The following is a 14,957-nucleotide window of genomic DNA, read 5'->3' as shown; positions in this document are numbered from 1 at the left end:
CTTTTAAAATTCTTCTCTTAACCTACAAAGCCTTGATTGGTGATGCACCATCATATCTTAAGGAGCTTGTAGTACCATATTGCCCCACTAGAGAGCTGGGCTCACTAAAACTACTTGTAGTTCCGAGAGGCAGACACAGTCACCTCATTTAAGAGTAGACTTAATATATAGTTAATTACGCCGTGAACATCACTATCTATTCATCCTTTATGTTAACAGGGTTTGCATGAATGTAGAAAACCTGAACTTTCCACAACGTGTCATGTGAAGAATGAGGTTTGCCTACAAAGTCTGCAAGATGAAAATACAATCACGTGACATTTGATTGCCTGTTAATGGCCAGCAGCAGTTCGAGAACCTTCACCGACCTTTATTATTTCCCCTTGCATCCCTCCTCCCGTCCACTAAAGCGTGAAGAGTCTCCATGATGCTCCTTTCTGCATTATCAGCCTCCGGCTATATACTCTTAGAATAAAGCGCCGCTGCTATTGGACATGCGGCTCGGCTCGTACCAGTGATTTATCTGACGTCATGACGCTTCACGCGCATCCTCGTCCAGCTCGTGACGCAGTCCAGCTCTTCCTCCTGGGCGTCTACCTCCCCTGGGCTGTTCCGGGTTGACACGCCTCCCTCCCTCCGCCCCTCTGATCCTCTTATCAGCGAGTAAGCGGCCAAGATGGATGTTGTGAATCAGGTAAGGCTTTTATGGGGGAAATCATATATTTCACTGCTGTTTTGTTCGGTACACGATGCAACATTTATTCTGCATAATTTTCCCTTGTGCGCTCAAAATTATGATTTCTTTTGGGGCTACCAATCCACCGACCTTAATGCTTTTTTTTATTTTTTATGCAGTGCTTTCGATTACCTTGGAGTCGAAATTGTGATTCATGCATCTATTAAAAACTGCAGCGATGTAAAAGCCACGACACAGCGCGATGCAATTAGAACATTTTTTTCCCACCACTGATGCTGCAGTCGATGTGATGGAGCGGCCGGTTGGCTGTCCAGATGAAGAAGAACAAAATGTCTAGGATGTCCAGAGATTTCTGCAGCCATGACATTTAGCAAAGGGAGGAGAGGATGTCGTTTGTTTTACTCGTCATCTCCAGAGATTCGACTAATTGATTTAGTCCGCTCACGTCTCAATTAGCCCTGCTGTTGCTAAGATAACACACACGATTCATTTCCGAGGCCCCTCGGTGTGTTCGGATAGCCGCAGTAGGCCCCGACACCGAGGAGGACGATCCCCTGCATCTTTCACAGCTCAGCTGTGAGCGATGCTGTGGGGCTCGTGACAAAGCCGACAGGGCTACCTGAGAAATAAGCGAGAAACGCAACATGGATATTGAACCGTGCATGCGTCATCTGTTTTAATAAGGATGCTGAGAAAAACAATGAGGATGAAAGTAGCCCCGGAGAGAGCGAAAGAGAGAGAGCGAGAAAACCATCACTGCTGCTTATTTCCAGTGCGGCCATTTGTCGATGCACACAGCGACACACCGCCTTCTTTGCGGTGTCGCATTCACCTGCGCACAAACGCTCCCTTCTTTTTTTTCACTCGTCAATTACACAGATTTAGCGAAATTTTTTCTCGATTGAATAATTTAACCCCCCAAAAAAAAGACTGCCCTTAAGTGTGCAGCGAGAGAGCAGAAAAAAACAAGTTAATCAGCTTTAGTGTAATTGTAATTCCAGAAGAAGCTCCCCCGCCCCCCTCTCTCTCTCTCCCTCCTCACTCTTCCCTCTCTCCCTCTCATTCGCGCACACACACACCTTATTCCCTAGCAGCAGATATTTGCTATGTAACAAACACATGCAGGTGGGATAAATGAAATTGAAATAACCAGGTTCATCATCATCATCATCATCATCATATAATTTCTTCAGCAGCAGCAGCACCAGCCTGGTCAGAGTGCAAGAGATGAAAATGAAAAAAAAACTGCTAATTAATTTGTTGTTGTTGTGTTGGCAGTTGGTGGCCCAAGGGCAGTTCACGGTGCTCAAACAACCGCTGGGATTTATCAAAATTCTGCAATGGGTAAGTTCTCCAATGTTGCATTTTATTCACAACAAATATGACGAATGCAAGAATATTTTTTAATTTAGATTTTTTTCAATCTCAGAATACAATATTATTATGGATAAACCACTTGGATTGTGTGTAGTTGGCAATAAATAACGTTGTCATGCCCCTAGCTGACGATGTGTGACCTTCTGTCACACAGAGGTCATAAAGCTGCATGTGGGTTAATAATGGATGAGACTGTACACTCTTAGAAGAAGATAAAAACCCTCTCTCAGAGACCCAGACTTTTTTCCCATTATCTCTTGAAACACTACCGAAATGCCACCAGCCTTATGTCTAATAACCACTCTCTTGTCAAAAAATGTGCCTAATATTGAGGAGCCTCTTGTACCCTGATATGGTGATAGTGCCCCAGCAAGCCTGAGCAGGAGTCCCCAGCAGGATGTGTTACAATATAGTAGTAACACGATATCAGTCCACTGAGAGATATAATGACGATCTGTCAAATCCTTCTCGGAGGATGTGACCTCTGCATATTAGAGCAGTTCGTTACCGCCATGTCTCCTCCAGATGATGGAGCCAGTGAACTACTCATTAATAAGTGTATCTGAAGAGAGCAACATAACTGAATATCTAAATTTGAGCTCAAGGAGTGCACAATTTCTGCATCTGAAAGAGTTTCTTTGGTGTATTATCACTAAATGGGCTCTACTCGATTAATGGACAATTAAAATAATAATGAGCAGCCCTAATTCCATTTGCGTTGATCTATCTAAGAGCAGTTGTAGACATGATTAGAAGATCAGGCATGAGGAATAATATCCCACAGCTCTCCTCAGAGCAGGTTCATCCTGAAGGGGCTGCAGGGTTAACAGTGGTGCCTCTCTATTGTCTTCTGTCTCTACAGCTGGGGCAATGGTGGTGCTAATTACCCACGCAGGTCCTCCGGCTAAGCGAGGGCCTCTAAAATGTGCCTGTACATATCTTATGTAATGCTTCGTTAAACATGGATGTGGTGTTATGTACTGGTTCGGACTGTTTGTGGTTCAGGTTACAGAAACCGGTTTGCATTGTCAATATCGTGAATTATTTTTCATGCAAAGAATACAGCAAATCTTATTATTCTGGCTGCTCGCATCTGACTGTCTGATGCTTTTTGTTGTCAGGATCCTTTGGGTTCTAGCAAAAGAAGCTAAATGGGGATCTCACCTTTATTATTTTTTGGGACTGTTTTCTGATATTTAGACCAAACAATAAATCAATTAATCAAGAACATAAATTGGCTTCAGGCTTAGATTGTTGGATTAACGTTACTGCAGCCCTAATCGTTTTTAATTAGCCCGATTTCCTCATTAAATGTGTACATGCAATGTAATTATGAATACATTTTGGCATGGTAGACGATGATGAAATTGAGTCCGGGATGCCCTTCCTGCACGTGGGTCCAATAATTGATACCTACATCCCTGACCCTCAGTATGAGCACACGCTGAACACAAACCAGATGAAAGCGTGCGTGCCAGCGCAGCCCGAACAGAGTCCCACGCTGTAATGGGCTCTGCAGATATGCCAGAGAGCGGTCCGAGGCATGAGTGTGCTGCATGACACTGTAGTCCTTCCCTGGAGCTCTGTGAGTGTGCCAGCACCTCATCACCGCCTCACTGGGTCACAGCAAGCCAGCCACCAATCAGGAGCTGCGCTCAGGAGGCCAGGGCCCGATGAATCATCTGAGGGGCCTGCATGCCTCAACGTCAGACGGGAGGAGGAGCCGCTGCTCTTTCTGGATTTATATGGGCATACACAACTGGCAATACTGTTTTTTTTAAAGACTGAAGAGAGGAGCATCCCCCCTTTTCAATGATTCGTCTCTACAGTAGAATTAAACCTTTTAAAAATATTTTTTGTTGAGGCCAGTATGTGCCGTTTTGCTTTTTAAAAAAAGAAAAAAAGTGTCAGCAGTGGTCATATTCATATATTTGAATTATAGAGATTAAATGGAAATGGATTGGATCAGTGGAGACCGGTGGAGGATGTGTGATTTGCTCTTTAAAGATGTCGTCTCTATTTGATGATGAAAAACGTGTGAGATTTAAACAGCGTTGAGTTTGTGTGACTCATGTAGCTTTTCACACCTCCCACCACCACACCACCCACCCTCTCTGTCTCTGTGGAATAGTTGCTGACAAAGCCTCCATTTGATGGATGCAGGAAGACATTGAGTTCCCAAATAACGCCGATGTGGAGCTCAACCACAGAGTACACAAACAACCTCCTGCCTCCACCGCTACAGGATGGCACTGCTATGTTGAATTTAATCTGCATACAAATTTCACTTTCTGACTCATAAAGAGGCTGTTTGTGAGAACATGAGTCCCTTTGCTGGAGTCCTTAATGTGTAATAAAGGCTGTTGGTTTTGTTGCGACTCAGGGCTTTCGCTGTTCAGACTCTCGGTGGTTATTATTACTCCAGGGCCTCTGGTGAAGGCTCAGCTTGTGTTTATTTCCGTGCGTTTGTGGCTTTTGGCATGTAAGAAACTATTTATCCTCCCCTTAGGGTTGGTTTCTGCATCTTAGTTGCCCATGATCGTGAAAAATCATTTACTATTGTTGGCATAAAATGGTCAGATTTGAAAATATTGAATATCATCCAAGATATATTGGACGGCATTGGCTTATTGCAGATATATCGGTATTTGCATAAACTAACGGGTAATTGCAATACAGAAATACCTAAAGAAGCAGTCACATATCTAAAAATGTTTTTTGTAAAATGTCTATGTTAAGCGAAAACCAATTATTGTTTTGCCAACGTCAGATGTCTATACTATCTGCAGAATTGGTCAGGCTTTACAGTTGGTGCAGGAGGTGCTTTTATTGGTCGTTTTTTACACAGACAGACAGCGTGAGCAAAGCCGTAGCAGACAGATCGTTCGTGTCTGAGTGGGAGATTGTGTATCTTCACAGCACAGAAGAGCTGACAACCATCCCGCACACCAGGGGTAGAAACCAGCTTCTGCCTGCTCGCTGTGCGATGCTGCCAATGGCGTTACCATGGCACCGAACACTCAGTGTGCCACCATTTCTGGTCCCAGTCTGGCTAGTTGTCTTCTTCCTCTTCTACCACTCCTCCTTCCACTCATTCATCACCATGAAAGTACGAGTCCTAATTGTGATATGGTGCCTCCCATTTAAATCCATTTTCCTCGAGGGATGGCAGTGTCTTTTGTCTCCACTCTCTATCTCAACGGTTCTCAACCTTTTTTGAGTGATGTACCTCCTGTGAAATATTTTTTTGTGCAAAGCATTTTGGGTTGAAAAAATAAGATGTAGTACGAAGCATTTTGCATATAATATATAATATACACAAATCAGTTTTTGAACTTGCACTTATATTTTATTGAATATTTATTAAAGAACTATTTTCAAAGGCTTTCATAGATGCTCATTTTAAATATATTTTTAAAAAATCTCTCGTACCCCCAGGGGTACACGTACCCCCATTTGAGAACCACTGCTCTACCTCATACATTATTGCATAGATTTTTGTGAAATTTGGTGCAAACAGTCATAAGTCCTTAAGGATGAATTTTAACTTTTCATTAAGTGCCATCTTCAGGTCAAAGGTTTATGAAGAAATACTAGCAAAACAAAAAGGCCACGTTCCCATCAGCCTCAGTGTTTATGGCTGATCGGCAACATTTAGCTGAACTAAACTGGTATATTTGACATTCTTTACATCATCATGTTAGCGTGATCACTGTGAACATACTTCTACATTTAAAATGTTACATCAGGCCCTGGACTTTTTAGTTTTATGGAAAGTAAAAGATAATAATTATTAGTCAAAGTAAAACAATTCAAGAATGATGTTGCTTGCAATTCATATAATTACATTAATATGCGAGTGCAGATCCAAATCCTTTGATTCTGTAACGACTCGTGTGTAGACCCAAATGCACCCTCGACTCCAGGGATCCTTCGAACTTATATTCCACACTCTGGAAACGGCAGGCAGAGTATCAACAGGACGAAGGGCTGGTAGGTTCACAGGGAGTCGGACTAGCGGGTTAACCAGGGACAGGCAGGGTCGGCAACAGGAAATCTGTCTAGAAACAAGTGCTGGACAATCTGGCAAGGTGTGTGTGTGTGTGTGTGTGTGTGTGTGTGTGTGTGTGTGTGTGTGTGTGTGTGTGTGTGTGTGTGTGTGTGTGTGTGTGTGTGTGTGTGTGTGTGTGTGTGTGTGTGTGTGTGTGTGTGTGTGTGTGTGTGTGTGTGTGTGTGTGTGTGTGTGTGTGTGTCAGGAGACTATATAGGGATTTGATTAGTGATCAAAGACAGGTGTGTGAACAGGTGAAGGAAGTCAGACTGACGAGGTGGGAGTGACTGAACCACAGAGTGAGGAGCTGAACTGTGACAACAGGTGTGTGAACAGGTGAAGAGAGTTAGACTGACGACGGGGAGTGAGGAGGGTGTGGTGGAGCTGAAACTGTGACAGATTCATAATCGTATCACTATACGATGATGCAGCGTTGTGGCTTGTTGCAAAGATTATGACTGAACTAGAGAATCCAGAAGAAGAAGAAGAAGAAGAAGAAGAAGAGAGCTGGGCTACAAAATATTGTCGGTCTCCATATTAATCCTTCTGTAGTTTCATAACCTCTAACTGCCTCACAGGAATAATGAAGGAATGACACGAAACCTTTTGGAAATAATAAATAATATCTTCTGTAAACAGAATAAGATAGATGAAGATATTTATGTAGGATATAATGTGTGAAGGATTTTGCCCACCCTGCAGTTGTGCACATGTTGGAAGTATCGATCCATTGTCCAGCTGCTGCAGCCTTAGATCCCATTATTCTGTTTGGGGTTTGAAAAATAGGACATAAAACACAACTCACATTTTGCCGGCCTTTCTCAACTGTCCGTGAACATGACATCGGGAATAATCCATAAATGGAAACCAAATTGAGTCAGAGTTTATAGTATATTTAGAGAGACTTTTTTTCCTGGTTAAATGATGCCGGCACAAGAATGTAATGAAGCTCAAATATTTAATATTAGCAAGATCAGCTCCGAGTAAGATTGCCATAATAATGTGGAAACTATCAGTGTTTCATTCTAGGATTTTAATTCAAAAGCTCGACTCCAGATGGCACAATTATTTTTCTTTGCCTGAAATAAATTAATACCCGGTGCTGTTTATCAGCAGCCTCCTCTCTCACACTAACGCAGCCACTTCCATCATGTGTGCAGTCATTTGGATTGGTTATTAAAACCTGTCTATTGGCCTCTTAACAACAGCAGGGAGGGAAGGCGTTTGAGATGTTCGGAGAGGACATAAGAAAATAAAAATAAAAATAAACCCCTCAGGAACAAAGCAGGATGAGTCAACGCGATCACAATGAGGCTCGCTTCAGGCGGCCGGTGTGTAAATCCAACCAACCAGCTTCCACCTCACATTAGCTAAACTATTACTATAAATAGTTACGTGTGTTGATGCTTGCAGCAGGTATACAGTAGTACAAGACAAGGCATTGTGTGTGTGTGTGTGTGTGTGTGTGTGTGTGTGTGCGTGTGCAGACGCGTGCTCCACACAAGCTCACGTGTCGGGGTGTGGCTTTACAGTAGCTGATAGTTCAGAGTACTCGGTGACAGATGGTCGAGCACCTCATTAATAGCTGGATTTTCCACCCAATCGGATCTGGCCCGCATCGTAGGGAGGGTGTGGTAAAAAATAGTCCGACTCGTCTAATCTGCTGCATCGTGTGTGTGTGTGTGTGTGTGTGTGTGTGTGTTTGCGTGTGCGTGCCGTTGACATTGGTGGGAGCTGAAGAACAAGACTGAGCCGTGTGCACCGGAAGTAACAGACCTTGACCAAATGCAGAATCACTGTTGTGCCACAAAGTGCTACGAGGAAACGTCTCCGGATGAAACCAATTGTCATGGTAACCATGGCAACAGGCGCAGCCGGCGTTGCTGTGTGGCCTGGCGATAACGCCGCATTGATTTGCACCGTGCATGTTGTATCAACTCGGTGCGATCGGTGGAGCGTCGGCGCGCTCGAGACGTTGCAGGTGGCGAACTGCAAATGGAGCCGTTAAACCTGAGTTCTGGGAGACAACGGGTGTGATAATCCAGTCACAGTACAATGTAATAATAAATGAATGTGCGTTCGCAGTTTGTCTGTGAGATGTCGAATGTTCACCGCGACCCTTCCTCCCTCTCTTCTCCCGCAGATCTTTGCCATCTTCGCCTTCTCGACATGTGGCAGTTACTCCGGCATGTTCAAGATGAGCGTGGAGTGTAAAAACCGGACGGAGAGTGACCTCAGCATAGAAGTCGAATTTGAATATCCGTTCAGGTAGGTCTGACCTCACAGGTCACTGTCACCACCGCGGTGGGAATAGGTACAAATTCAACACACTTTTAATACATATAAAGCAGAAGTATAAGCATAGATTTCTCGGGAGCAAATTCATCTTGTTGATGGTGATGCCAATTAGTGTAAAATAGCGAGATTTCATTTTGAAATGAGATCTTTAGGATTTTATTTATCCCAATGCCAAACTATGTTTTAGAACTTTCATGCACCTTGTATTAAGTGGCATTTGTTATGAATTATCTACTAGTAACCATAAGAAAATGTATTATATTTATATATATATATATATATATATATATATATAAATTAAATACATTTTATGATTGAATACCATTGCAAGGAATTACAAAATATATGCCTGTACTTCTATTTATACAAGAGCATAGTTTAGTGCATAAGGTCAGTACAACTACCTTTAGTTAAAGGAATAGTTATTCATAATTATTATTATCATTCATCTCATTATAGTAGGATTTTGTGAAGTACATTTCACATTTACTCTTTTGAGAAGATCGATACCACGCTCATGTCTGCTATTTATGAAGGTAGTTTACTAGCTTAGCAGAAATACTGGATATAGGGGGAATAGCTTGCCTGATTTGGCTCAAAAGGGAAAAAATAACAAAGAAAAGTGTCAATTGTAAAAACAACAACATCATCACACATGATAACTGCATCACTATTTAACTCTATTTTTCTCTCTTCGCTCTTTTTTCAGTTTCTCTTTGTCTCTGTGTCTCTGCTCTCAGGCTCCACCAGGTTTACTTTGACGCCACCACCTGTAAGGGAGACAGCGCAGAGCGTCTGTTCCTGGTCGGGGACTACTCCTCCTCAGCTGAGTTCTTCGTCACCATCGCTGTCTTTTCCTTCCTCTACTCAATGGCAGCCCTCTCCGTGTACTGTTTCATCCTGGAGAAGTACCGTGAAAACTGCAAGGGGGCCCGGATTGTGAGTTGGTTGATGCCCGTATACATATGATACAAGTCCAACAGCTGGTGTTACAATAAAGACTCTGTTGGTATTTAACGTGATTGTGTTGTCTTGCAGGACTTTGTTGTGTCCGCGGTATTTGCCTTCATGTGGCTGGTGTCGTCATGTGCTTGGGCTAAAGGCCTGTCAGATGTGAAAACAGCCACCGATCCCGAGAAGGTCATCACTCTCATCTCAGCCTGTGACGAACCAGAGAACCGCTGCCGTGAAGTCCACGACCCCAAGGTCTCCGGCCTCAACACCTCTGTGGTAGGACCCCCGCTGCGTCACACTGAACCAGACTATACGAGGAGTCGATATCAGAACAGTAACAGTAAATATCTCGACTCCAAACACTTCTCTTGCTCCACAGGCTTTCGGTTTCATCAACCTGATCCTGTGGATTGGAAACCTGTGGTTTGTGTTCAAGGAGACCGGCTGGATGTCTGCCATCTCTGGAACATACGTCCCATCACAGGAGAAGCAGCCCGCCCCCGATTCCTTTGCCCAGGGAGGCTACGCTCAGCAGGACCCCTACGCCGGCTCCCAGGGAGGGTACCAGCCCGAATACGGGCAGCAGCAGGGAGGCTACAGTGAGGAAGGAGGATACAGCCAGGGCTATGAACAGCAGCAGCAGCAGCAGCAGCAGCAGCCCACCTCCTTCTCTAATCAAATGTGAGCCTGTCCAACCAAACCACAGCTGCAGGATGGTGAGTGTACACGTATGTAGAACATATGGGACTGGTTAGGATTAAATAGGTCACTGTACTGGATGTCTTTGAGGTAATGATTTCAGCTAATATTTATTTCAAGCACAAGGGTTTCATACGTTATAGTGTTTTTATAAGGCTTACAGTGATATTGGCTGAATGTGAATCATTTATTTTGGTTGCTATTTCTATTGCACATGATGAAAAGGTCATGGACAAAGTTTTACTTCTATGCAGATGACACACCGACATTAATTTTCATCTAATTTGGCTATCTTTCGCCAATTCATCAGACCGTCACAAACGTCTACTCTGTAAAATGTCAAGGCCGCGCCCCTTTTTGTGGGATAGAAGAACATTGAAGATCTTATAGATGTCAATGCAATTTGAAGTGTTTTATGATTTTAATGTTGATGCATTTGTGAGCATTTATATGTCTAATAATTATTTTTGCCATGCCTTAATAGATTGAAGTTGATCGTCATCAGTCTTCTCTCATCCAAGTGGATCAGTAACCCAACTCAGGGGCCGGACATAGTTTATAGGCTCGGCTTAGATTTAGTTGGAGATGACAGGCAGAAGCTGCTACAATGTATGACTGTCGGCTACTGCAGCAACATTAGCTATCCATCACTGTCACTAGCATTATTTAAAATATTGCTGTGGAAGCATTAGTTATCCCACTAAACAACAGCAATTCTTTACCCAAAAATGGGGCTCGGCCTTGGCCTTGATGCAATACCGGTCCGATGTATCCTCTTCACTCCCTTGAGTTTCATTCAGATGCTCCTAAAATCTAACTTTTTTTTGGGATTGACAGTGGCTTCAAGCAAAGTAAACAACCTGAAACCTTCTTACTGATACTATGGATGTATCAGTAAACCTACAATCTCAAATGCACATTTTCATGTCTAAAACCGCATATTACAAGAAACATTCCAGAAGAAAACAGCATCGGTGGTTTGTTCAGTTGACTTGAAATATAGGTTCAGATTGTACGTAGTCTTCTTTAAAACTCTACCTGCATGGCCTGTATACATTTAAAGAGATACTGACTCTAGCTGTTACAGTAACTCTTAAGATCCATCTATATGTTTTTTGGTGAAGTGCTCCTGATCAACCAAAACTGCACTCAGTCCTTAAAAACCCAGCCAGAGCCGTTAGCTGTTAGCTAGATCTTGTCTTTTTTTATGAGCTCTGATCCGTTTTTTTCCGTTGTATTTCAACAACCTATCTTCTCAATAGGCTTTTTACAGATGGGTAGAATCCTACATGATTATTATATTATTAGAACATTATGGTTATTTAATCTTTGGGATTCATCTGTATTTGTCTCTGCGCTCTTATCACTGCTTAGAAGTGTGAGGTGCTCACTGAAAATCAATGCTCCAAAATTGGACGAGACATGATTCTGACCCAAAAATGTTTAATAAGACATGACTATTCAATGTTCCAGAGAAATAAATAAGATTTGAGTCCAAGGAGAAAGTAAAATATATAAATGAGAAGTGAAATATATATATAAAAATATTTGTATTTTAAATATATAAAATAAGAATATTATAGAGTATATGGAGACAATAGTATGTACTATACAGCACAATATAACATTGACGCAAATAATCTAACAGCATATTGCATATACACTTATATATACATAAATATGTTCCTTCCCTTTGTCTCTCTCTCTTCTCTCTCTTTTTTCCCCTCCACCCAGGTTGAGCTTGTGATGTTGGAGTGTGGCTCTCGACCACCACCTGCATTTACGCACTCCTCTGTGTGTCTGTTTGTGTATCTGTGAGTTGACAGGCGGAGGGAGGGAGGGAGGCATGGAGGGCAGACACTTGTGGGGCCTGGGGAGGGGGACACTACCGGGGGAAATGGGTCTTTGCTGTAACATGATGTTTATTCTCGTGATGTATTTAACTGTAGAAGACAACAAAGGATTGTCTGTTTGGTTGTACGAGCAAAAACTTGAATACAAATACCAAAACATTCGTTGGCAAACATTTAAGAGAAATCTGGTAATGGAAAAGACTTACATTTATGGGGGGGGAAAAAAGTTGTAGTAATATTTAACTTGGGAGAATGTATTTGTCTGTGCTGTGTAAATATCAAAATGCTGATATATATATATATTTATGATTAAATGTACACAGTTGAATAATTGTGCACTCCATAAAAGTTGTTATACAACAAATGTTGAGCACAATGTTATTTAATTGCATTTACTTTGGTTCTGTTTAGGAGCTCACATAGTTTAGCCTATGCCCTTCAATTTCCTTCAATTATTCACACCATAAGTTTTTCATTTATTCATCTCAGAATCTATGAACATCTTTTTATGTACTTTTTCTCTCATTTGATCGCTGACAAGATTTAAGAAAGGGGCTAAAGGCTAATCAAAATATGATGGCAAATGTCGAAAGAAAATAATCAATATAAACAGTGAGACTAAGAGTAATTTATTATAACAGTGAATAGATGATAGTAGTGGGTTTTACGTAGGTTATTTCAACTTTATTTATGTTTTTATATATATTTTTCCATCAAATATGCTCACGGATGAACTCTTGTGAAACACAAAACATTTAAAATCCTGACATATAAGATCTAAAATTGCATATAGTCATGAAAATTATTGAGCATGGTAGCATCTTATATTTGCTGTGCTGTTTCAGAAACTGCTATAGTGTGCTATCAGTATGAAAATTGTGAATCGGGGGCCGGTGAACAACGGATTTAGCGGCGTGTGTGTTTGTTTATTTGTTTGGATTTATGTATTGGCATCAGACTAATTTTGTCTGTGAACCCTCGTCCTGTTTTGATCGCCTGTTATGTGGTCCGGAAAGTTGTAAGACAGAGTCATATAGTTTTTTATCTGGTGTTTCTATCACACTGTAATCAGTGCATACTCACCTTAACATTAAATTAGCAAATGAGAATAAAGTATATTAAAGACCTTGCGTAGTACAACACATATTATAACGAGGCGGTCTGAACAACATGGCTCCATATGTACTTCCCCTGCATCCTAAATGGTTCTTTATCTCTTCTCTTTCGGAAGGTGAATATACTGCATGCATCCTTATATCCTGAAGCATCCCTAAACATGTTTGAGAGGCTTAAAGCTGGAGGAAAATCAGGCTACACAGTAACACCGTGTTGTGTTTTGAACTATCATCGTCGTTACTGCTCAGCACATACAGCATCTCTGCTAATATTCTACTCAAAGCACAAAGTAGGTGCTGCAATAATTACTTCCTTCCAGATGTAAAAATACCTGCCATACTGCCAATCCTCTGTTTGGATATACAAGATTGCCAAATGGTGAGAGACGTGTCTTGATTGGTAGTTTTGCTTCCACAGTCCTCAACAGGATGACTTGTCCTCTCCAGTCTATATTGATCCATGCACAGCCTTGGTTTCACTTTTTTGGGGTTTCAATCCGGGTTCTTTGATTCAGGCGTGTAGAAGCACCTGGCTTTCTCACTTCCTCTAGTCCCCCCACCTCTGTGTTCTCTTTATCTCTGTCTTTCTCTCTCTTTCACTGTAGTTCTTATAAATATGCTGAAATGAAATATACTCTGTTGTTAGTGGTGAATGATGTCTTGTGATACTCTCTCTACGCCTTTGGATAGTGCTGTGTTTATTGTGTATGATGTATTCATATTAGTATTTATGATGATAAGTCAGAGAAAAAAAATATCCAAGACTCCAGAATTCTGCTGTATTCTTATTATATGGGATCCATGTGAAACTAAATGAAATAAACTTGAAATTATTCTGTTGAAGGTTAAAATGTGTATTTCTGTTCATAGGCTGATTGTCTGTTTGTTTGCTTGGTTGAGCTGGGTTTAGTAATACTATGTTACAAGTTTATTATCAGTCGATACATATTTCTACCATAAACTGTTGATACATAGCGAAGCAACACAAAGGGTGTAATAAAACCTTAGAACAAGCTGGTCTATTTAGTGATGGTAGCATACTGTTTTGTAGAAAAATGCACATGATATTTATCTATTTATGTTGGCCTATATTTCTGACTACAGTCAGCATCTTTTCATTTCATGCAAGCTGTGGCCCAGGATGCAGGTTAATTTGACACAATCTGTGAATTTGATGAGGACTCTGCATGAGAGTATCATCCGAAAGGTCTTCCTTGCTAAAACATTTCAATGTATTTAATTATTGTAAAGACTTGTCCATATAAATAATACCAGGGTGACCTGGATCTTATTAGATAGATAGAGCATGTTACTACTGCAAAAATGTGTATAAAAATATGCACATTATAAATTTATGAATTATTACATTTCAATTGAGTTTTACAGCTTAAATACTATGCATGCTGATTGTATGTTATACATTCTTGTAATACTTCCACGATGTGTGGCCGTTGCACACAAAGGTAGCATTGTCTGTTATTAGTGTGCATGTCTCATTGTGTGCTTGTCTGTCGCTACCAAAACAAAACAGTTATTCCTATTAATACTTCTCATTGTATATTTAAATGAACAATATGTTTGTCATTATTCATCTCCAGCTATATGTCACACTAAATTCTAAATCACAACCTCCGTCTGTGAAAAACACAAATTACGTCATCATCCACAAATTACGACGCCTTCAATATCTTTTAAAAATGCCACTACTTTTGAGTTAAACGAATGACAACATAAGGTGTTAATACCTCACTACAAAAATAATATATACGATACCATACAATTTGAAGTCCTACCTTTTAAAATTGTACTTGAGATATCAAAACAAAAGTATACATTTTTGAGAATGGCCCCTGTCAGTGTTATATTGTGATTATCAGGATAAATTACTGATGCATTAACAAATAAGCACTAAC

At 41.1% G+C, this 14,957-nt stretch overlaps 1 protein-coding gene across 1 annotated transcript; it reads left to right on the top strand.

Moving 5' to 3' along the window:
• Window positions 1–567: 567 nt before the first annotated feature.
• On the top strand, window positions 568–13,887 carry sypb (synaptophysin b). The gene is made up of 7 exons (XM_056422061.1): window positions 568–694; window positions 1,976–2,041; window positions 8,269–8,393; window positions 9,164–9,362; window positions 9,462–9,653; window positions 9,757–10,093; window positions 11,811–13,887. The coding sequence occupies exons 1-6, from the start codon at window positions 677–679 to the stop codon at window positions 10,060–10,062; spliced, it is 906 nt and encodes a 301-aa protein (XP_056278036.1). The 5' UTR covers window positions 568–676; the 3' UTR covers window positions 10,063–10,093; window positions 11,811–13,887.
• The last annotated feature ends 1,070 nt before the right edge of the window (window positions 13,888–14,957 follow it).

This window comes from Pseudoliparis swirei, chromosome 9, assembly GCF_029220125.1.
Source record: "Pseudoliparis swirei isolate HS2019 ecotype Mariana Trench chromosome 9, NWPU_hadal_v1, whole genome shotgun sequence".
In the NCBI taxonomy this organism is placed as follows: Eukaryota; Metazoa; Chordata; class Actinopteri; order Perciformes; family Liparidae; genus Pseudoliparis; species Pseudoliparis swirei.
The sequence above is the reverse complement of the archived record's forward strand: the minus strand, read 5'-3'. Positions and strand labels throughout refer to the sequence as shown.

Bases quoted from the DNA above. Each gene is read 5' to 3' on its own strand.
- sypb (XM_056422061.1), top strand. The intron at 8,394-9,163 runs GTAGGTCTGACC...CTCTGCTCTCAG, and splicing joins GAATTTGAATATCCGTTCAG to GCTCCACCAGGTTTACTTTG. The intron at 9,654-9,756 runs GTAGGACCCCCG...CTTGCTCCACAG, and splicing joins CCGGCCTCAACACCTCTGTG to GCTTTCGGTTTCATCAACCT.